This window comes from Aethalodelphis obliquidens, unplaced genomic scaffold (assembly GCF_003676395.1).
Source record: "Aethalodelphis obliquidens isolate GAN/ISIS:26980383/991018 unplaced genomic scaffold, ASM367639v1 scaffold26, whole genome shotgun sequence".
Taxonomy (NCBI): domain Eukaryota; kingdom Metazoa; phylum Chordata; class Mammalia; order Artiodactyla; family Delphinidae; genus Aethalodelphis; species Aethalodelphis obliquidens.
Genome location: NW_020837970.1, coordinates 22,264,078 through 22,287,657, shown reverse-complemented (window position 1 = coordinate 22,287,657; position 23,580 = coordinate 22,264,078). Strand labels below are relative to the sequence as shown.

The window sequence follows — 23,580 nt, the reverse complement described above, 5'->3', positions numbered from 1 at the left end:
AGACTGGGGGTGACAGATGGGGAAAGTGAGGCTCAGAGAGTTGGAGGGTGGATTAAGGTCCCTCTGAAGGGTAAGGCCCAGACAGAACAGAAACTGGGGCCTCAACCTGGCTTTTCAAACTCCCACGTTTATGCCTTTGTAATCCTGTGTCTCGCGGTCCAACCACATTCTTCCAGCCTGAAGACTCCATCTTCAGAGGGGGGCTTCCTGCCCCAGAGAGTGCCTCACCTGGGGACTTGGAGGGAAGGCGGTATCCACAGGCTGTTACCCCTTGGCTAGTTACCTGCTCACCCCACTTCTGTGCTTTCACAGCTCCCCCCAGCACACAGCTCTGTCTGCGCCCAGACCGTGAGCTCCTTGAGCTCAGGATGTGGACTGGGGCAACGTTCACCCAGGGTCTGATGATGTTCTAGGCTTGGGTGAGCCCCTCCCTCCCTGAAATGGTTTGCTGGTGAGGGGTGGAGAGTCTAGCGTCTCTGGACCCGGTCTGGGGTGAGGCTTGGGGTGGTAGGTGACAGCACCTGGGATCCTGCCCCCACTCCTTACCCACAGCTTCAGTGGGCCTCAGGCTCCCTAAGTTTATGGCCTCTGAGAATGGCCCAGCTAGGGCATCGGAAGGAGGCAAGTGGAGACAAGTAGCTGGGTGGCAGATGGCAGGCGGGGCTGCACAGGGGAGCACGGCAGCTCCACTTCCTGTGGGGCGACGGCCCTGGAGCCTGCCCTAGGGGAGGTTGCACAAATCTACCTGCACAGGCCCCGGGCTGCGTCTCCCACTGGCCCCTGCCTCCCCACAGCCCGGGGCTGGCATCCCTGCTCTCAGTCCTGAAGCCTGGGCTGTGTCCTCCGTCTCCACGGGGCTGGTGAGGGGCCGGGCCGGACACTGGGACCCGCCCTCCCATCACTGGGCACCAGCCCTTCCTCATTTTGCTGCTGATTCTAGCCCCAAACAAAACAGGTTGAGCCCTTTTCCTCCCTCCAGCAGTCTCTGGCTTACAGCTGCCTTCTGAGGCACTGCAGACGGCGCCGGCCTGGAAGGGGGGCCCTGGGCCAGCGCTGCCAGGACGGGGACGGTGCGCCTGCCTCCTGGCCCTCGTTCAGCCCTGTCTGTGGCAGGAGAGGGAGCTTTGCCGTGGCAGTCGGCTGAGGAAGATGCCCCAGCTTCAGTTCAAAGATGCCTTTTGGGTGAGTGAAGACGGCTGCCGGTTTGAGCCAGTGGTGTTGGCCCCGGGGAGGCCAGTCCGTCCGAAGTTTCCCCGGGGGTGGTGGGTGGGGATGCGGCTCCAAGAGGGGGATTTCTCATGAAAATAGTGGTTGATTTTTGGTCTTTATCATCGTGGAGGTGACTTGGGCTGCTTCTGAGTCAGGAGACGAAGGGGATCCTCAGTCTGGGGTACTGATTTCTCTGCAAACTTCAACACAGTGAGTGGGGGATAGTCTCTGTGCTCCCAGGGCTGGTTTTTCCCCTGAGTGACCCTCTCCCCACAGCAGGAACTTTTTAGGAGTGTCTGATATATGGGTGGGAGCTCGAGGAGGTCTTGTGAGGCGAAGGAGGGAGGGGGTCAGGTTTGGGGACCAGAAAAACTTGACTTTGGATGTTGGCTCTGCTATTTAGAGGCTGGACAAGTCATTTAACCTCTCTGAGTTCCATTTTCCCCCATCTATATAGCAGAGAGAGATATTAATAAACGCACCAACTGGATGGGAGGGTTAAAACAAGGTGAGGTAACAAACTCCCCCGCACCTTGCTGGAGCGCCAAATGGGAATTCTCTTCCCCTCACCCAACCCCTCTTCCTTGCAGACCTCAGGGGTCCTTTGAAGAGGTGACAGGGCTGGGCAATTCCTTGCTGACTTTCTTAAATCCAGTGCACATGTAAATCAAGCCTTTTCCTAGTGAAATTCCAGCCCCCAGCTGGCTCGTGGGGGTGAAATGCTTGGCCCAGGCCACACAGCCTGCAAGCCCAGTTTGGACCCCAGATCCCTTCAGCTTTTTTCCAGCTGTCTCTCAACCTCTCCCTCTGCTCCCCAAGCTCTGGCTGTTCCCAGTGGCTCACAGGAAAAAGCTGAGACCTCTCTGGTTACTGCTGGGGAATGTGGCTGTCCTGAGGGATCCCCTCCAGCCCTGCAGAGGACACCTGGCTCTTTGCTCACTTCGCACGGCCTCAGTCAACAGCCTGGCCTCCCTGGGCTCTTTCCTGGGGCCTCCGGCCAGGAGGACGAAAGCTAACGAGCCAGGTCTTCCTTGCCTTCCAGGCCACGCTCCGCTTGGGGCCCGTGGCCAGCGTGTGAGTGGCCTGCTTCCCGCCGGCACTGACTGCACAGTGGGCAGAGGGATGCCTCTCTGGGCCTCCGTTTCCCCATATCTACAAAGAGGGGCTGGGACCGGCCCAGAGAAGCCAAGGGAGGCAGACCTGGCTCGGCCCATTCCAAGCACCAGGCTGGAAAATGGGGCCCGTGCAAGGGGCAAGGGGCGAGGGGCTGCAGGGGTGGGGTGACAGGCCGGACAGTGGGTCACTACATCACTGCTCTGACTTGGAGTGCAAAGTCTGGGGAAAGGACAGGGCCTGAAAATCCAGGTGCTTAGTCGCCCAAGGCAGGCCAGGACATCTTGACTATATTTTAGCTCCAGGACATCTGTCCCAGCCCAGAGCCCCTGGGTCCACCTTCCCTAGGACAGCTGGGGCAAGGAATAGCCTAAGGCAGGATCTGGGCAGCGGGGGATGGTACATGAGGGAGAGCAGGGTATGGTGGCAGCAGCCCACCTGTGGCAGCTTCCTGAGCGGTATCCCGCCCACGCTCTGTGCTCTCCCCACCTCTGAGCTGCTGCGGGCTTCACGGCCTACAGGTGCCCCCTCTCCACCACTGCTCGCTCCCTGGGCCTGGGGTGAGGGTGCAGCTTCCCTAGGGAAGGCTGGAGCAGAACGGGAGAAGTGGCCAGTGGGAGCCTCTCACACTGAGCCTGGGCAGATGCCCCAGAAGGTCGGTGGCAGCACCCCTGCCCCCAGGGCTCTGAATTCTGACACCTCTCACGGGAGCTCAGCCCCACCCAGCCCACGAGGACAGCTAACAGTTACTGAGCATTAAAGATGTACCAGCCGCCCGTTCTCAGGACTCTGTATCTGTTCACCCATTTAAACCAAGGAGGTAGATGCTATTGTTATCCCTATTATTCACAAGAGAAGGCTGAGGCACAGAGAGCCTAAGTCATTTGCCCAAGGTCATGTAGCTGGGGTGAAACCGGACAGGTTGGCCCCAGTGTATGGACTCTCACCCAGGTGCTTCATTGCTCTTCTAGCAACAGGGCCCATCACTGGATCTTTGGGCCACGTTGGTGGAGGAGGGAGAAAAACTGTCCTTCTCACCTCCCAGAGAAGTAAGATCGGATGAGGTCCATAGAAGTCTTTTAAAGCCCAATTTACAGACAAATCTGTTAAATGGAAAAGACTTAATGATCTAACTGCCATGGGGGTGTTAGGGACAGGGGCCTGCCTGCCCCTCCCCCTGGCTTTCCCCCACCCCAGTCCAAGGCGCACCAGCTCCGTTGTGAGGAGGGAAACAGAAGTGTTTTCTGAGGAGCTAAGAGCTTGCATTGAAGCTTATACACTTTACTCATACGAGATGCCCTAGAGTGGTTAGGGCCCATGAACTCTGATTTTACCCACAGTTATAACAAGCTTGGTCGTGTGGTCTTTTAACCTATAGATACAGCAACTAGTAGGGATCTACATTTGGTTAAATACTGGTGGGCCTGAACTGTTAGAGACGGTTTCACAGATAGCTGGTAGCCTGATAGCAAGAGGAGACAAGGAAATTATAAAAAGCAGACACAGCGGTTCAGAAGTGGTGGGAACATTCAGCATGGGAACAGCCAGTCCCGTCCCTCAGTGCGCCGATATTTGCAACATTTGCCAGTGTGACCACACGGTATGTATTTATAGCCTGCGTTTATCTTCAGCAGAACGTTCAGAGGCAGGCCGCTGTGGGAGTGCGGCAGGGGCGGGCCTAGCCGCAGGGGGAGGGAAGGGATCGTTTGATGTCTGTTATACACGCACAGTGATAAAGAACATCACGGCTTTGCAGGAAGTTTGTGGCTGACCCTCAGAGCAGGGGCTGTTGGTGAGACAAGGCCGAGGATGAGAATACCAGGTGCTCGAGCTGAGGGGCACTTAGAGCTCATACAACCTGACTCAGCACTGAGCGGCACAGAAGCCCCCAGGATGCGGGGATACCACCCCCCTTCCCCAGTACACACAGCTTTCCTTGCCAAACTGTCTCGCAAGAAACACCTGTCTGCCTCCTCAGTATGAGGCTGGCGAGTGGGGTATGTGTTCAGTCAATGTTTATAGAATAAGTGAATGAACAGAAAATGCATCCACGGTCCTCATGCCTTCCTGAACCTATCTTCTCCTTCATTTTACTTTAGTTACATTCTGCAAATGTTTGTTGAGAAGGGTTCACTACCAGGCAGCCTAAGCTGGGCCTCCCACCCCCACGTCCAATCAGGTGAATGAGACTGTCTTGCCCTCAAGGAGGCCAGAATCCGGTGCTGGAGACTGAGCCTGTCTGATAACACGGCCAGGCACGGGGCATACCCAGAGGGGTGCTCCGAGCTGCGCTTTCCCCTCCTACCCCCTCATTGCCTCCCACCTATATGTCCAACCGCCTTTGCAAAGAAGTCACTGGATATTGCTTCAAGAGGGAAAATCTAGGTCTGGACCAGGTTTTATTAAGATCCGCATCCTGTCCCACTTGGGGTTGTTAAAAGGAAAAGTAAGGGCCGCGTATACTACCTCTCACTCCCTGCCCTTCCCTCCCTGCCGCCCCGGCTTTGGGCAAGAACCATCAATGGGGACAGAGAGAACAGGCCTGAACTTTTCCCTCTGACTTGAGGTCACATCTCTCCCCTTTGAGGCTGGGCTCCAGCTTCATCTGGAAACCTCTGTGCCAAGCTGGGAGGAGCTGAGCTCCTCAACAGAGGACAGAAGGAGGTACCACATCCTTGGGTGGGGGAATGACTCACCCAGGATGCACCGGGTGAGGGTGGGGAGAGGGGACTCAGGCCCCGTGTGTCTGATCAGCTACTGTTGCCTCTTCTCCTTCCCAGTTCTGAGACTCTGAGGTTCCCCACAGAGGAGGAGACTGAGGTGGGGAGGACCCTCTTTTCAGCATAATTCTGTTTTGAATGTATGTGGGCCTGGGTATGATTTCCTCATCTTCAAAACACCATTGTTAATGACTGCATGGTCCTCCAGCTTGTGGATTTGGTGGACATGCTGTGATTTATTTATCCAATCCCCTATTGTTGGACATTTAGGTTACTACCGATTATTTAGTATTCTGGACAGTGATGTACTGGGTAGATCTTTGTGTATCAAGGTTTTGCACTTGAGGACTACGACTTTGGGTAGCTTCCCAGAAGAGGAGGCATTCCTGGGTGAGAGAGTGGGCCCAGTTCTCTAGCATTTGACACTAGCAGTCACTTTGGGACCCTTCATAGTCCTCTGGCTGGGCAGGAGACTTTTCATCCAGGAAAGAGGGACCAGAGGGACCTGGAAGGGGCTGGGAAGACTGGGCCTGGAGGGGCTCTGCTGGGAACCTAAGCCCACTCAGGCTTTGTGGGTGGACTTGCAGCAGGGCAGGGCCCTGTGGCCTTGAAGGCTGAGGGGGCCAGTGGCTGAGGAGTGGGGTCCTCCCGAGAAACAGGGGATTGTAGAGGCAGGAGGTGGGAGAGGGAGGCCCCTGGCTGTCCTTCCTTTGCCGCCACCTACTGCCTTCCCAATGTCTCCCTGGCCATGGCTGTCAGAAGGGGTGAGGATGGACTCTCTTTCTGTGCTGGTTGCAAAGCTCTTCAAGGCATGGTGTTCTGTGTAAAAAGCATAGAGCCAAGCAGTGTGTCTTGCCTGCGACCTGTTGTGAAAAGTGGGGGAAATAAGCATTTATGTCGGCACAGGCTTGTATTAATGAGAGTCTCTAGAAAGACACACAGAGAACTAATTAAATTGATAACCTTGGGGGGAGTCAGAGAAAAGCGATTGATGGGTTACAGGGCTGGGTGTCAGTGAGCGTTGTCACTATGTATCTTTTTATAGTTTTTAATTTTTGAACATGCAAATGTATAACCTATTGAAAAATTAAATTACACAACTAAAAATGAAAAAGAGAATGTTTATTTCCTGTTCTGTGAAGATTTTTTTCTCTGAGTCCCAGCTACTTAAATCATCCCCAGAGGAGCGACAACAGTGCCTGTTTGTTCAGTGCCTGTTAGGCGCCAAGCACTGCGACAGTCATTCCATGTGTGTCCCCAAACCCACCCTGCAGGGAAAGACTTGCCAAAGTCCTCCTGTCTGCAGAACGGAGGCATGGGCAGGTCAAGGGCCTAGTTCATGGTCATATGTCCAGGACAAAGCAGGGGCACCCACCTAGCTCTGTCGGACCCCATCCCGTTCTGCCCCTGACTCCAAGGAGATTGACCAGTTCTTGGTTCAGTTATAACTCCTGTTGGATATAAGGGCGGCTCCCTATAGGTTAACACTGGTTTCCATGGTTTTGGAAGTAATGTGATTTTTCTCTCCATAATTTTCTGCAAGTGATCACGGATTACGTATTTCATTAAAAGGAAAATATTTAAAAACACAACTAAGCAATTCCTGTTTTCAAGGCCAAGATGGTGTTTTTAGGCGACATTTGTAGCTCGATAGCATGAACTCTTCCACGTACCCTGTGCACACTCTGTGGCGCGTGTGCCCACTGGGACCTGAGAACTTGGTTCCTCAGCGCCCACTCCACAGGACACGGTTGGCCGTCTAATGGCAATAGGTGACTGCAGAGGTCTGTGGTTGTGTTTGCCCTGCTGTTGCGATGCCTGCAGATGCTCTCCTGTAGGATTTCCTGGAGGCGGTGTCCTGGGCCAAGAACATAACCCACACCTTTGATTTTATTATTGGTGGAAAACAAGATCTGCTTCTCCAGACCCTCTTTTTGATCCAATTCCCAGGAACTCATGGACTTTTCCTAGCTGCTCCTGGCATCTCCCCCCAGCCAGGGTTGCCAGCTCCTGGGATGGAGAGGGAGGGCCTCGCTTGGGTTTGGAAGGGTTGGTGAGGATTTGGGAGGTGGCAGGAGGGCAGAGGGTGCTCCAGGTGGAAGGAATGGCGCAGGCAAAGGTGTGGAAGGGGGAGAGGGCACAGTGGGTTTGCAAGATGGTTTTCTGGCCCAGAGGACTGTGCAGGGTGACTGGTAGGAAGGGAAGGCCCTTGCCGGCTTGTGAAAGGTCTTGACCAACCTTGAATGAAGGCAAAGATGCTTTCTTCCTTTTTGCACCCTCTGCAGGGATGGATGTTTCCACTCATGCAGAGGCTTGGAGGCTGCAGGCTGTGGGTAGGATGCCCGCCCACCTCGCCTAGAGCCTGGCTGACGCTGCAAACCACATGATGGAGGGAACTTGTGGAAACTGAAACTGCCTCACGTCCAGCTAGAGAGAGTGGTACCCTGTGCCCTGGGGGCTGCCCATGCTAGGGCTCCCTGCTGTGCTAGCTCCGGAAGGTCCCTCCCTCATGGGCTCAGTCACTCCCTGTCTTCCAGTCTCAGAATGGGGAATAGGCGTCTGTGAAGCTTCCACCCTCACTCGCTGAGGGGAACCTGGAGAATTCTTTCCCCTCTCTGAACTTCAGTTACCTCATCTGTAGGATGTCAGAGTGATTCTCACCTAAGATAAAGGCTTTGAAGATGGAGAGGCTCAGGGGTCCACATTCTTCTGCTCAGCATCAGGAGTTAGCAGGCCAGTAACAGATCCCAAGGGATCCTCACTTATAATTGGATAGGCACCTACAGGGTGAGCCTCATATGTGGATCCTCCCAGTCTCAGGCTGCCTCCCCAACTCTGTTCACCGTTGCATATTAAATTCCACCATTAGAGAGTCATTCCTATGGCTTCAGGTGACAAGATGCAATAGCCCCATGAGGTTGGTATTCTTATTCCTGCTTTATAGAGAAGACTGAGGCTTATAGAGGGGATGTAGGCCTGGGGATACCACCCCGTTGGACTTTGGGGCTGCTGGGCTAGGCCTGACTGCTACCTTCCCAGGCCAGTTCAGAAAGCCCTTGGCGTCAGTGAGAGTGTGCGGTGGTTTGCCGAGACCTGGTACTCTGAGCAATGAGTGACAGAGGAGGCGGGTGAGTGACATCCCCTTCTGCTGGTGTTGACAGGCCACCCACTGTTAGGCAACAGGAAGTGTCTGCTGGTGCTCCAGAGACTAGCAGCCTGGGTGGGGATGGGGCAGCCAGATGGGATCAGGGCTTCCCAACTGCAGAAATGGAAAAGCGGAAGCTGAGCTATACTGGAGAGGAAAAGGGGGTGATGGGCTGAGTCAGGAGAATGCTTGACCTCTTCAAGGGACAGGGAGGCCTGTGTGGCTGGGGCAGAGGGACAGAGGTAGAGAGTAGTTGGAGATAAGATCAGAAATGTGACAGGGATCAAAAATACCGATGCCCAGGCACTGCCACAGGTCAATTGCATGCAAATTTCGGGGTGGAGGAGCAGTATTTTTCAAAGTTCTCCAGTTTCCAAAGTGCAGCCAAAGCTGAGAACCATTGGTGTAGATAACTGTGGTGTTTCGGATGCATCGCTGTTGCTGACAATGAGCATATATCTGGCTTTTACCATTTACGTGACCTCATCTGACTCACTTGTGAATGAGTAGAGGGTTGTTTTTTTTTTAACCTTATACAATTACTTTTTTTGTGGTCAGTATACGTAATGTAAAATTTACCATCTTAACCATTTTTAAGTGTGCAATTAAGCGGCATTAGTACATTCACAATGTTGTATAATCATCACCACTATTTCCAGAACTTTTTCAAATTTCAAACAGAAATTCTGTACCCCTTAAATAATTACTCCCTATATCCCTCTTCTCACCTCCTACTCTGCTTTCTGTCTCTATGAATTTGCCATGCTAGGGACCACATATAAGTAGAATCAGACAGTATTTGTCCTATTTCATTTAGCATAATGTCTTTAAGGTTCATCCATATTTTAGCATGTGTCAGAATTTCATTCCTTTTTATGGCTGAAAAATATTCCATTCTACGTATATACCTCATTTTGTTTATCCACTTATCTGTTATTGGGCACTTGGGTTGTTCCCTCGTTTTGAATATTGTGAATAATGCCGCTATGAACACAGGTGTACTAATACTGGTTTGAATCCCTGCTTTCAATTCTTTTGGGTATATACCTAGGAGTGGAGTTGCTGGATCATATGGTAATCCTATGTTTAACATGTTGAGTAACTGCTAAATTATTTTCCCCAGCAGCTGCTCCATTTACATTCCCATCAGCAATGCACGAAGGTTTCAAACAAACAGACAAAAAAAAAAAAACCCAAAACAAAACAATGCACAGAGTTCTGATTTCTCCACATCTTCACCAACACTTGTTATTTTCTGTGTGTTTTTTCCCCCAATCATAGCCATTCTAGTAGGTATGAAGTGGTATCTCTTCGGTGTTTTGGTGTTTTTTTTTTAAACTTTGCCTTTTTATTTTATTTTTTAAAAATTTATTTATATGGCCGTGCCACGCTGCATGCGGGATCTTAGTTCCCCTTCCAGGGATTGAACCGTGCCCCTTGCAGTGGAAGCTCTGAGCCTTAACCACTGGACTGCCAGGGAAGTCCCTCATTGGTGTTTTGATTTGTATTTCCCTAATGACCAATGATGTTGAGCATATTTTTTTATATTTATTGGCCATCTGTATATCTTCTTTAGAGAAATATTTATTCAAGTCCTTTGCCTACTTTTGAATTGGGTTGTTTATCTTTTTGTTGTTCAGTTTTAAGAGTTAGTTTTTGTATATGGTGTTAGGAGTCCAATTCCATTCTTTTGCATGTGCATATCCAGTTTCTCCAGCACCATTTGTTGAAAAGACTGTCTTTTCCACATTGAATGGTCTTGCCATCCTTGTTGAAAATCAGTTGACCATATGTGTGAGTGCTTATTTCTTGCTCTCTGTTCCATTCCATTGGTCTGTATGTCTGTCCTTATGGCAGTACCACACTATATTAATTACTGTAGCTTTGTAGTAAGTTTTGAAATCAGGAATTGTGAGTCTTCCAACTTTGTTCTTTTTTTTTTTTTCAAAATTATCAGCTATTGAGGTCCTGAGTTGAGGTGTTTTTATTTTTTTAATTTATTTTAATTTTTTAAAATATAGTTGATTTACAATGTTGTATTAGTTTCAGGTATACAGCAAAGTGATTCAGTTATACATATTATATATTGATATATTCTTTTTCAGATTCTTTTCCATTATAGGTTATACAAAATATTGAGTGTAGTTCCCTGTGCTATACGGTAGATCCTTGTTGGTTATCTATTTTATATATAGTAATGTATATCTATCTGATAATCCCAAACTCCTAATTTATCCCTTCCCCCCCTTTTCCCCTTTGGTAACCATAAGTTTGTTTTCCATGTCTGCAGATCTATTTCTGTTTTGTAAATAAGTTCATTTGTATCTTTTTTTTATATTCCACATACAAGCGATATCATATGATATTTGTCTTTCTCTGTCTGGCTTACTTCACTTAGTATGATAATCTCTAGGTCCATCCATGTTGCTGCAAATGGCATTATTTCATTCTTTTTTATGGCTGAATAGTATTCCATTATATATATGTATCATACCTTCTTTATCCATTCATCTGTCGATGGACATTTAGGTTGCTTCCACATCCTGACTATTGTAAACAGTGCTGCTATGAACATTGGGGTGCGTGTTCTTTTTGAATTACGGTTTTCTCTGAATATATGCCCAGAAGTGGGATTGCTGGGTCATATGGTAGTTCTGTTTTTAGTTTTTTAAGGAACCTCCATACTGTTCTCCATAGTGGCTGTACCAATTTACATTCCCACCAACAGTGTAGGAGAGTTCCTTTTTCTCCACACTAGAGATGTTTTTATAGGTGAGGAAACTGAGGTTTGAACCTTCCTGAGGTTGCCAACCTGGACTGGCCACCAGTCTATGACAAACCCCCTATAACTCTCCCAAACCTGGACATACTTGGAGAGACACTGTCCTTAGAGAGAATCCCCTGGGGATGGTGGGCTCCTCCTTACAGTTGCCCTACCTCTGGCCCCCTGAGAAGGCCCATGACTTCTGAGCTTACTTGAGGCCCCACCAGCTCTCCCTCTTCAAGGAGGATTGTCCCACAGGCTGGGGTCACCGACTTCTTCAGTGGATCATGAGACGGCCCTGAGGGAATTGATGTCCACCCTGGTCTGGGCCTGCCTAGACCTGAGGGGTCTTTGAAAACCAGGACTTCTACCCCCAACTGCCCAGATGGCAGCCACTGAAGCAGAAGGGGTCCTCTTCTTTGTCACCTCTTGAATGTTTTCCCTTCATTTGGACCAGCTCTGAGCCCACTCTCCCAGGCCTGGGGCCCCCAGACTGCAGGTGGTAGGAAAGTCCAGGAGGTCAGCTGGGGTCAGTCCATGCAAGCAGGGTTGAGGTGGTAGGCAGGGGATCAACACAGAAGTCTGGATCAGTGTCTCTGGAGCTGTCGTGAATACTAACAGCTTGGGCTGTGGGGGTCTGCACAGCGTAGAGCAGCACCGTAGTAGGCGGTGTGTTGGTGTCTGCAGTTGTTCTCAGTCTGACCCAGAAGAGGATGGAAATTGACACTGGAACCAAAGGAACAGTGTGGCTAATTCCAGGGCCAGGGAAAGACCAGCAGCTGAGACTAGGTCTTGGGTCAGGGCGGGAGCTGCCATGAGGCTGCTGGAATTTTCTTTTAGTCCTCAGATCACCCCCAACCTTAGAGGGACTGCAGATTCATTGGGGGGAGGAGTTTGCATTCCAGGGTCCAAAGGTCTTGGTTTGAGTCCTACCAACGTACGGGTGCAAGTGAGGGGCTGAGTGGGAAAGGTAAGCAGTGAATGGTTCCAGAGAGCACAGGCTTCCCTCAGGCAGCCCCAGCGCCCCAGAACCCTGGAGGTGGCATCTTGCTCCACTTAGAGGTGTATTTTCCCACAGTGCTGTGCTATGCCAGATGCACACTGGCTGTGTTGGGCAGGGTGAAGCAACTTCCCAGTCTCCAACACAGAACCCTTGCTTGGAAGGCACCGTCTTTGTCTCTCACACTGCCTTTAGAACCCGATGCACTGCTTGGATTCCACTGCATTCACGGTGTGGCCCTGGTGAGTCCCTCCACTCTCTCAGCCTCTGGCTCCTTGTCTGTATTAAATCCATTACTGTGGTTAAAAGATAGACGTGGTGAAATGAATGTTAATGGCCTAGGGCAAGAAGCCCCGCATATAGACCCTCGGCAGGTACAGGAGCCCAGGAAGACCCTGGGCTTGGAAAGCGTTGGAGCCAGAGCCCAGGGTCAGCTCTGAGGCCCAGAACCTACCAAGGCCGGCAGAGGAGGCTGAGGGACCTAATCCAGGGGCTGTGGGTGTCTGTTCCTGCCTTTGGGGAAAGGTGTGAGGAGTGGGGGTCTCCTGCACCCCAGGGGCCCATCTCTGTCTCTTGAGCAAGTCTCAAGCCCAGAGGAGGCTGTCAGTCCTCACCCTGAAGCAATTCACAGCTACCAAGCAAGACACCCCCCGTCAGCCCAGTGGAGGGCTTGGAGTCCAGTGTGCGTTCCACTATACGGGTGAAAAAATGAAGGCTGAGAGATCGGAAGCAAGCAGTCAGTCGATTGGATTCCAACCAGCTAGGATTCAAACCCAGCTCTCCTTTTTTATTTCCTTTCTTGGTTTACTTTTACTTGATATGTACTAATCACCATGGCCACCATTTTCCAGGAGCTCCTTAAGTTTCAGGGTGCCCTTTGCTGGGCTCCTACATATATTATATCATTTGGTCCTCAGAGTCCCAGGGAAAGTGGACAGTGTGTTCACACTCATTTTACAGAGGAGGGAATCTGTGCACAGGAGCTTAAGTAACTTGCTCAACTCGTGTGCGTGGGACTGGCCAGGACGAGGACGCAGTGCCTGGGGTCTTCCCACACCCCCTACCTGGACTTTCTCTTGTCGAGGTGTTCCCTGTGGGCCATCCTCTGGCAGGTGTAGGAGGTGTGGGAGGGGTGATAATTGCAGAAGGAGACGTGCAGAGACAGCTCCTGGGCCACAGACGCCAGTCCCCAGTCCCTGGCCGGTCACTTACAAGCTGGAGGCCATGCAGCAAGGAGCCCTGTGCAGCCGGCCACGTGCAGGGGATGGTCAGTGCCTGCCCTTGCCGACAGGTCAGAGTCTCCTCCAGGGTTCAGCGTCGGGTGGCTCATTTCCCTTCTGCCCTCCAACCATGTTCCCTACCTGCCCTCAGCCCTGGCCACTGCTGGATCCTACAAGCCCCCCGCCTAATCAACTTGAGTGGGGGGCACTACAGAGGAGCTGTGTGACCTGGGCAAGTCACTCACCTTGCTGAGCCTCCGTTGCTCCTCTGTGACGTGGGGCAGTAAGGGCACAGTCCTGACATTGCAGGCTTCTCTGGGAATTAGAGGCATGGAGAACACTGGCCTCTACCCATCCACATCCCATCCATCCTGTTCCCTTCCCCTGAATTTGGAACCTGGCCCTGAATCCTCGTTACCTCCAGGGAGGGTCCCACCACTTGGTCTGCCTGACTCAGGGCTCCACCTCAGCTGGCCTCAGGCTACCTCTTCAGATACCTGCTCCAGCCCCTCAGACCCCTCACTGCTGCTTTCTACTGGGCTTGTAGCCACTCACAGCTCTGAGCATCAAGCTTCCGGTCTCCTAAACCAGAGGGGCTCATCCCCACCTCCAGGCCTCTGCCCCAGCTCGTGTTCACTCCCGGCCCCACCTCTTGTGCTAACTACTACACGTTTTGGTTTCATAAAGCAGGAGGGAGAAGTGGGGGATCGAGCTGGGCTTTTAAGAGCAGAGGGGAAGTGAGAAGTACATCACAGAATGGGGGAGGGCAGTGCAGTAGAGGAGGCCCTTCCTGCTTGACACTGGAAGAGGCCTATTTAAAAGAACAAAGTCGGAAGCCACACACGCCCACACAATTGCTGCTTGAGCCTGGACAAGTTACATAACCTCTCTCATCCTCGCATTCTCCCCGGGTCGGTATGACTGAGATAAGAGGCCCCAGGTGTGCACAGTTGGTCCCCTTCTGTTGCTTGTGTTGTTCCCCTGGCCCCCACACCCGGCTCCGTGGGATTCCTGAGAGCTCCTGAACATTCTCAGGGCTCCAACGGGGCCCCCTGAAGGCCGCAGGTAACCATCAGCACCCTGCCTCCAGATTCCCCAAGGTCAAGGGCCTGGATGTCTCAGGGGCCCATCCAGCAGGGCTGCTTGAGTAAAGGGCGGTCTAAGGCCCAGGGGAGGCCTCAGACTGGGGCTCAGTGGGGAGCTAGAGCCCTCTGGAAACTCATTTCTAATCCCAAGCCCCTGTCAGCCCAGCTGAACCCAGAGTAGCTCATCTAACCACACTCAATGTGCTTTTGTTCCTTAAAAGGAAGCTTTCTTGGCTCTCTCCCTTTGCCACCTAGCCTGGGCCATCTTAGAAAAGCTGTAAATCACCCCCCCATTTGTCTACTTATGAATGGACCCCTCCAGTCTTTGAGTCAGGGGACACCTAGACCCAGAACACCTAGTTCAGCACGTCACCTGAGGCCCGAGTCCTCTCTGCGGAATCCCTAACCTGATTATAGACCCCGGTGATGGGGCATTCTCCATCCATCAGAGCGGCTCACCTGTGTTGCACATTTGGGGCCACTTGGGCTCTTGGAGTTGGCCTCTCTGGGGGCACCAACCACAGACACGCCCTCTGCTCCTGATGGCCCCACAAAGCTCTGCAAATGACCACATTCCCCAATGGCTCCTCAAGGGCTGAGACTAGGGAACTTCTCTTTACCCAACCCTCCTCCTGGGGTACTCTGGGTAAGCAACCGGCTTGCTCACTTAAGTCTCTGATCCATCCATCCATCCATCCATCCATCCAACCAACCAAGCCATACGTGGGTGTCTGGTCCTTTGCTTTTCCTCAGTTTAGCAGCCAATAATGGTGGAGATGCGGGGTACTAGCTGTGAGGCAGTGGAAAGAGCCCAGCTGCTATTCATTGGCCTATCCTCTCTGAGCCTCAGTTTCCTTATCTGTACAACAGGGATAATAATACATTGTACCAAGTAGAGGGGACAAGTCTGTCTGGCTTATTTAAAGGTGCTGGATAACGAGTCATTGAATCGCAAACAAATGGTCTGGTGTTCTCCACGGGGCAGTTTAGGAGCTGTCATAAACCCACATCAGCTCGAGGGCCTCCCTCAGACGCTTCCTCAGCCTTTGTCCAGTGTATTTGCTGAGTGTTGCTGTGCAGACCTGGGCACCAGGACCCAGTAGGCAAACAGACCCACGTTCTGCCTCCAGGGGGCTGCCTTCTCCAGAGTTCAGTGCTTACTACCTCAGGTGTGCTGACAATCCCAGTGGTTGGGTTTCTCAGCCCACAGCAGACAAGCAACAGTGGACTAGTTGTTAATAAACCAGCCATGGTAGGCACCTTGGCCGCAGAGAACTGTTAAACTGCGGTAAAAGGAGAGGGCAAAGCAGCCTGGGCACCATGAGGCCTGTAACCGTGTTCAGAATCGCAGTCCTTGGCTTCTGGGGCTTCCTGAGATGAAGGGAGTAAGTCCAGTCTCCCTGTTCTGTCTCCTCTTCACTAGTAAAAGGTGATTTTTTTAAAAAAAGAAAGAAAGAAAGAAAAATGTTAGAAAAAATATATAGGGCTATCCTGGTGGTCCAGTGGTTAAGATTCCACGCTTCCACTGCAGGGGGTGCGGGTTCAATGGGGGAAGTTCTGCATGCTGTGCAGGGCAGTCCAAAAAAGAAAAAAAAAAAAAAATATATATATATATATAGAGAGAGAGAGAGAGAGAGAGAGCGCCTAGCAACCCAAGAGCACATCAGTTATTAGAAAGGTTTTTGACAAGCATGGCTAGCATTTTACAGAAGGTTTCTGAACTTGGTTAGGGTGCAAGCAGGCAACTTAATGTTTTTCCTTCCACCTTCCAGAGCCACTGGTAGCTCTCCCTTCCTCTACCCTGGGCACGTGTTAGAGCGTTTCTAGTCCTTTTCAGGTCTAACTCCCTCCAGTTCCACCACATATCAAAATCTCGCTCTTGTTCACTTGAAAGTTTCCCAGTCTCCCCACTTGGCCTGTGATTGGAAGCCGATGCCGGGGGACAGAGAATGGGTCCGTCTCTGCACTCGCCGTGTTCTGCCACCTCCACTGCCTGCTGCTTCTGTGTCTCCACAGATGGCGTGGGGCGCGGGCTTGGAAGCTCTAAAGGGGTACTTCACCCCTTATTTCCCTGGTGCTGCTGTAGCTGGTGCGGCGGGTAGCAAGCGCACACAGGTCAGCTCTTCCTCTCCTGGCTGCCTCGGCGGGCTCTGTCCCCTGCAGCTGTCCACGTCTGACCCCTCCCAGCTGCTCCCCACCGTCCACTCCACGCAGCTTCTTTCGGGGACTCTTCCCTCGCTTACTACCGGCAGCGCTTCCCAGCCACCTTCCCTGCCTCCTCTTGGTTCCCAGGAAACACATGGTGCCAGTTCCCAACTGCTCCCTCCTCAGGCCTCACTCCCCTCAGGCAGCTCCAGCCCACCCCGGACTTCAGACTTCTCTAGGTAAGATGCAGCCATGGTTGCCATGGCTTCCAAAAGCCAGCAGACAGACAACAGCTTCCCTGCTGGAAGGGCAATTAAAGGTCACTTCCTATCCCTAAACCTGTTTCACAGTCAGGAGGCCCCAGAGAGGGCAAGGGACTTTACTAAGACTACCCAGCTTCTTCCTGGCAGATCAGACCTGGTACCAAAACCCAGGCCTCTCCCTCTAAGGTTAGAGGTTTAGCTGTCCTCTGAGGGACTTTATATTCTGGAATTCCACGTAAGGGAACATTTGAAAAGGCTTCTGCAGCCTTTTAAATGGACCCTCTGGTGGGGGAGGGTGTGTGGTAGGGAGATAACTTGTTTTTTCCAGCCTGGCACATCTGGGTTCTGTCTGGTGGGGGGGGGGGGGGGAGAGGCAGGCAGGGACAGGGTAGGGCATATGGGGAGCTACCACCTGCTGAACAGCCACTGAGCCTGGGGCTTTGCAGAGAGGTGAGGGAATGAGCCAAGATCTGGTCTGGGGGAGCTGGGTTCAAATCCCTGCTGTGCCCTTCAGGGCCCCTGAGCAGATTAGGTAACCTTTCTGAGTTCCATTTTTCTCATCTGTAAAATGGGGGTAATCCCGGCTCAGGGCAACCTCTGACCTTGCTTTTACTATTCTCACCTGTGTACATTATTTCACTGGCTTCTCAGATCAAACCTACGTGGTGGGAACAATTAGGCTTCTCTTTACAGGGAGGGAAGTAGAGGCTGAGAATGACCAGGACCACAGGGTGGGGTGTGAACCCCTATCTGGTCTGCTGAACTCTGTCCGATCTCTCAGGCCAGGCCCGGGCCCCCTCCCTGACTGGGCGGCCAATCTGCCCTGATAGGGCTGTGCCCTAGAGGGTGGGCTGTCAGGGCCAGGAGAGGTTGGCCTCTGCCCTCACTTCCTCCATGAGGAAACCAGGTCCCGAGAAGGGAAGTGGCTTGCTTGGCGCCCTGGTCTCTGCGGCCTAGCCCATGCAGCCACCAAGAATTGTATGGGTATAAAAAGGAGGAAGTGGCAGTGTGTACAAAGGCTAGCTCTCTACCCACCCAGTGGGGGCATGGCAGGGCCGGGGTCAGCTGGCGGGCCTGGACAGTGGCTCACAGCCAGAGCCACCCAGAGAAGGGAGCAGGTGGGCTGTCCCTGAGCACAACCCGGCACCCAGGCCTCCCACATGCTGCCTTCAGGCTGAGGTAGGACCATGCTTCCTCCTGCCAGAGTTGTCCTGAGCACCTCCTCCTGCAGCCCCGATCTGACCCCTCTATGGGGAAAAGGAGGTCCAGAATGGCCACACAGTGAGGGTGGCAAGGCCTGGGGTCCCACATCTGGCTTGAGGGAGGTCTCCCAAAAGAGGGGACCGCACCTGCCTGCCACCTGGCACCCTCCCCTGGGGGGGGATCGCCCTAGTGCCACATGGTGAGGGCGGGGCCTCCGGCTGCTTGCCGGCTCTCAGCAGCTCATCTGCAGAGCCAGCACGGCCCTTCTCCAGGGCAGCGTTCCTCTGACCCAGCCTGGCACAGAGCTGGCCTCTGTGAATCCATGGTAACTGAATGACAGACCGAAACACAGCTTTGGTTTGAAGCAGAGAGAATTTGGGAAATCATTTTCAAAAGTTTTTTTTTTTTTAATCTTTTTTTTTTTTTTTTTTTTTTGCGGTACGCGGGCCTCTCACTGTTGTGGCCTCTCCGGTTGCGGGGCACAGGCTCCGGACACGCAGGCTCAGGGGCCATGGCTCACGGGCCCAGCCGCTCCGCAGCATATGGGATCTTCCCATACCGGGGCACGAACCCGTGTCCCCTGCATCGGCAGGCGGACTCTCAACCACTGCGCCACCAGGGAAGCCCCTTTAATCATTTTTTGATGTTTCAAAATGTAAAAGAGCTGCTGGACTGTCTGTTGAATGACTGATGTCGGTATGTGAGTTTGGGGACAAGCTGACCTGGGCTCACATCCCAGATTGTGATCTTTACCAGCTGAGGGACTTGGGCAGTCACTTCCCCTCTTTTCCTCCTTATCACCATCCTTACCTCCCTGGGTGTGTGGTGTTTTCAATAAGAAAATAGCTGTGATATACCACCTCCCCCAGAAAGCTGTCACCTCCCCCCACCTCTTGTTCATCCTGCGCCACGTAGGGTGCTGAGTGTCACAAGCTGCAGAAGCTGCATGGGGCAGGGGTTCAGGAAATAAAGGGGAATTGAGGCAGGGCTGGGAGCAGCTTCCTGCGAGCCCCTTTGCAGTAGCCGCGAGCAAGGACGGCCCCCACCTGAGTCCTCACACCCTCTCGTCCCTGCTTCACCCCCACTTGTCACAGCCTAAAATGCTGTGTTTTCCTGTCAAAAGAGAGGGATGTTTTTCATGATCTCTCTTCCTCTGAGCTCAGAGCATGAAGGTATCACTGAGGATACTGGAGGGAGAGAGGCGGGCCCTGTTCACCTCTGTCTCAGCAGCTCCTCCACGTCCTTGCAGGTCTTCCTGTGTGGTAAGTGGACTCAATAAATAGCAATTTCACAGAGGGCAAGGCCACAGGCAGGTTCAGGTGACAGAGGCTGCAGGTAGACAGAAGGAGATGGGAGGCCCTGCCTTCTAGTAGCTTCTGCACTGTGGAAATGTCAGCCTGAGCCTGTCAGCAAGGCCCTGAAAGGGAGCCTTGGATGCCTAGAGGATGGAGCTGGGTAGGTGCAGGGAGGAAAGGCCAGGATGGGCCCCCTGGAGGAGGTGACTCTGGTGCTGGGCCTTAGACAGTAAGCCTGCAGGACTGATTGATTAACTGATTGAATGATTGGTTAGTTCATTTCCTCAGCAGCTTCCTGAGCCCAGCTGTGCCCAGCTCTGAACCATGAGTCAGAAGCCCTGGAGGAAGAGGCAGTGGTGGGGTGGAGGAGGGGTACAGGCTGGCAGGGAACAGGCCCCAGGGACTCAGGCACTTCCTTGGAACAATCTAGTCACTTGTGACTGTGGCTCACTTGGCCAAAGCCCCTGCTGGCACCAGCGCGCTCTGAGCAGGGGCTGGACCAGACTCTCAAGCCTGGAGTGCTTTGGGGACTTGAGCTCCTGAGGACCCAGTCTGCAGGACCCCTCTGCCTGCCACCTCCTCCAGAATGGCCAATGTAGGTTTGCTTTTGCTTCTCTTTCCACTCTGGGGGTCTCAGGAAGGACAGTGGGGTTTCCCTGGGGAGTGGGAGCTGGGCATGGGGCTGGGAGGGAAGAGCAGAGTGTCCGCTGCAGGGCTGGGCTTGGTCAGCGTCTCCCTGCTCAGGCCCCCCTCCCAGAGGCATCGGGGAGTAACAGCAGGTGCCCTGCAAGTCCAAATCCTTGTCCTGCCTCCGCCAGTAGGACCTCAGGCAGGTCCTTCCCTTCTCTGGGCCTCAGTTTCCCCAAGGACTGAGGGGCGCTGGACAAGATGCTTCCCACTTCTGGTGGTCTATGGAATTTGGCCCTGAATACTGGTGTCCAGCTCAGAGTGACCCTCTTGGGGGGGAGGGCAGATCCATTTTCCTCGCTGGCTGCCACAGGCTTTAGTCCTGGGGGTCCGGAGGGAGGACAGAGGCTGAGGGGCAGGAAGCCGTGGTCTGCTGCCTGGTTAGTAGGCAAGTGGCCCATGAAAGCTACAGAAATGGAAGCCTGGTGCACACTAGCCTGGACCTTGTGGTGGACAGGCCTTCAGGAGTTGGGGGGTTGACTCCCTCCTGCTGGGGTTCTGAGTAGTCAGCCAAGGCCCAGGCCCGCTGCTTGTCACCCAGTGGGCAGCTGAACCTGGGTCTCAGGAATTTCTAGGGCTGCTTAAGGAGGAGGGTGTGAGCTTGGGATCCTAACCCTCCTACAGGCCTGCAGATTCCATTATTCTGAGTTTGCTGAAGGTGGGCTGGGCCTGGCACGGGGCCATCTGGAGCAATCTGTGGCATCTCTGCCCTTCTCTACCACATCTGATTCTCCTTAGACTTTGAAGAAAAACACCCTCTCCTCAAGTACTACCTCCCGCCCCCAGCTTCCTACACCAGCAGCTCAGAACCCACTCCAGGGGTGAGAGTCAGATCAACAGCAGGACGGGTGGCAGAGAGGCAGCTGTGTCCTGTGACTTCTCCAAGATGGCCCTCTCCCCACCATCCTGGCTAAGAGGTGGACCTAGGGGGTGCTGGGTGTCCTGGGCAGCTAGGTGTGTCCTAAGTGTGTGCTAGGATGTGCCCTAGCCCTGACCCTCAAGGCCCACCTCAGCGGATGGGTGCAGGAGCCCGGAGTGGCATCCGGTACACAGTGGATGATCAGGGAACAGCAGCTGCTCTTGTCTCTGCAGAGGCTGTAGAGTGCAGGGGGATGAAGGGCACGGACCCGAATAAGACAGCCTGGGTTCAATGCCACACCTGCTGCTTTCAATCTGTGTCACCCTGGGTACACTTCACCCATCTGTGCCTCAGTTTTCTCACTTGGACCCCTGAGATAAGAGGGTAATTGAGAAGGTGACAGGAGTGAGCAGTGTGGGGCACCCCATAAAGGCTGTCATCACGGAGGCTTGGTGGGGACCCTTCCCATGGCTGTCTTAGATTAGAGTTGCTGTGTCCTGACTATGAGCTCTGATCCGCAAGGGGCTCACCTACACCTGGTACCTCCACAGATGGGGGACCTACTGTGTGCCTGTGTGAAGCTGTTACCGACCAGCGTTCTTGGCTTCCTTAATAAATAGAAATTGATCAGAGGCCAGACAAGAAATTCAGGCAAGGTTTTATTGGGGCCCCTGCCGCAGCACCGGGGAGCGAGAACAAACAACACGTTCCCTTGTTTGCCCGCTCGCTCAAGCGGGGAGAACTTGTTCTTTATACTGGGTGAGGGTAGGGGTGTGTCCAGGGGTCGGGCTGGAGGGGTAGCTTAGGTGGTTTGCCCACCCCTTAGCTGGTATTGTGTGCAAGGAGCTTTTGCTCTCCCGGCTCTTCAGAAGTGGCAGTTGAGGTTTTTTTGGTCTTTTGTATCTTTTGGTCCAGAATTTGCCCCAAATGCACATGCACGCCATATAATTTCTTTGTATTTTGTAGCTTGAGGAGAGGTGTGTCCAGGTGCCAGCACTGCAGCACTGCAGCAAAGGGGCCCAGGTCCCAGCCTGTCTCAAAGCCAGGTCCTGAGTCCCAAGAGCTCGTTCTTGGATAGGGCAGAGGGGGGCAGACGGGGAGGCCAGGCTGGAGGAGGTCAGCAGGGTCCTCACCAGGCTGCAGTCTGCATTCCCCTGACCCACGCAGCCCGGCTGCGGCCCTCACACGTCCCTCTGTCCTGTGTTCCAGTGCAGGGACTTCACGGCCCACACGGGCTACGAGGTGCTGCTGCAGCGGCTGCTGGATGGCAGGAAGACCTGCAAGGACGTGGAGGAGCTGCTGAGGCAGAGGTGAGCCCCTCCCCCCAGCCCCTGGGAAGTGGCCGAGCCCCCATCCTGGCTGCGCCCCACCCCACCCCCCGCTGTAAGAAGTCAGGAGCGCGACTCTCCTGTTTGTCCCGACAAGGGCCTCCCCCAAGTGGGCAAATAATCTAATGTTCCTCCAGATGTCCTTGAATTTAGCCAACACTTATTTAGACGAAGGGCTGGAGGCTTACCCTTCTCAAGGAGGAGCCCGCCGGCCAGCTGACCCCCAGAGGCTGAGCGGGTGGACCATCAGGTCCTCCTGCCACTGCCGGCGGAGTCTGAGCCGTGGGCGGCGGAAGTGGAGGAGACGCAGCGTCCATGGGTTGTCATTGCAGGGCCCAGGCAGAGGAACGGTATGGGAAGGACCTGGTGCAGATCGCCCGGAAGGCAGGCGGCCAGACAGAGATCAAGTAAGAGGGCCCCTCCTGCTTCGCCAGGCACTTTCCACAGGGTTTAGGGCCTCCCCGTGTGGGGTGGACTGGGGAGGGCCGGCGAGGGTCTGGATGGCTCCCAGGGCAGGGTGCCTGGAGGGCATCTCTCTTGGGAGTCAGGCATTCTGGGTGAGGTCAGGTTCTGTGTGTGGGAAGAAAGCCAGCAGTCTGAGCACCAAGGAGGCCCTGGGCAGGGGGTGAGGTCATCTGTCCTCAGGTGCCTGCAGCACAGCCTGCACCCTCTGGGCGGCCTCCATCTAAGTCCTGAGAGCCCTGAGGGGAGGTGACAGGACCCCACTGGCTGCCCGAGACCCCACAGCATCGGCTCAGGCTTCCAGGAGGGACTGTGTGGCCACAGGTGGGGGTGCCAGTTCCTCACCCGTTAGCCCTGGGACCTTGGTGGGGGGGTCACTGACACTCTGTGCCTCCATTTCCTCATCGGTGAGCAGATGACAGTACAGCCTTCCTCAGAGGAATATGTGAGTCCAGGGCTGGCTCAGGCCTGGCTGGGAGGGGAGGTAGCAAGGGCACTTACTGCTGTGAAGCCGCTGGGCCTCTCTGGCCCTGGGGCCTGGGCCTCTGTGTGCGGGCTGTCAGGCGGGGATGCAGATGGAGACAGAGTGACGATTTGAGGGCAGCTAAGGAGAACTTTCTAACAGTGGAGTGGAGGGGCTGCCTCGGGACGTGTGGACTCTCCCCGCTGCATGAGGACCGAGCCAGGCTGAGGGGCAGACAGGACCCTGGACTCCAAGTCCTGGTAGGGCTCTGATGAGTCCTTCTCCTCCTACCCCAGAGCCGCAAGTCCTCACTCAGCCTGCAGTTGCCATAGCAACCCCTGGCCCCTGCCCCTGCTCCCACAGGGGTCAGGCCTGTGAGCGTCTGACGCTGCCCAAGGAAAGTGGCCCTGGACCCCGTCAGCTGCAAAGCCCAGAACCGGGTCCCCTTGTTTGAGTGTCTGAATAAACAACACGCTCTAAGTCTCCTAAAGACATAGGCAACCCTGGCTGGTCCCTGATCCAACCTGGAGTCGGGGAAAACTTAGGGAGGGCTAGAGGAAGGTTGAAGAGTGGTGTGAGCCAGGGGAGTTGAATGCTCAAGGCCCAAGGGTCCTGCGCG

General features: G+C 53.8%; 1 protein-coding gene across 3 annotated transcripts in view; it reads left to right on the top strand.

Moving 5' to 3' along the window:
- The first annotated feature begins 756 nt into the window (after positions 1-756).
- The window catches only part of PSTPIP1 (proline-serine-threonine phosphatase interacting protein 1), a 41,603-nt gene continuing 18,779 nt past the window's right edge, over positions 757-23,580 (top strand). The window contains exons 1-3 of one of the 3 annotated variants that reach the window (XM_027123702.1): positions 757-1,182; positions 21,918-22,018; positions 22,369-22,443. In XM_027123702.1, the coding sequence (XP_026979503.1) occupies positions 1,150-1,182; positions 21,918-22,018; positions 22,369-22,443 (209 nt within the window). In that variant the 5' untranslated portion in view covers positions 757-1,149. Of the gene's footprint in view, positions 1,183-19,733; positions 19,758-21,917; positions 22,019-22,368; positions 22,444-23,580 lie in introns of those variants that run through there. The other 2 variants (XM_027123703.1, XM_027123704.1) reach the window with 2 other exon arrangements.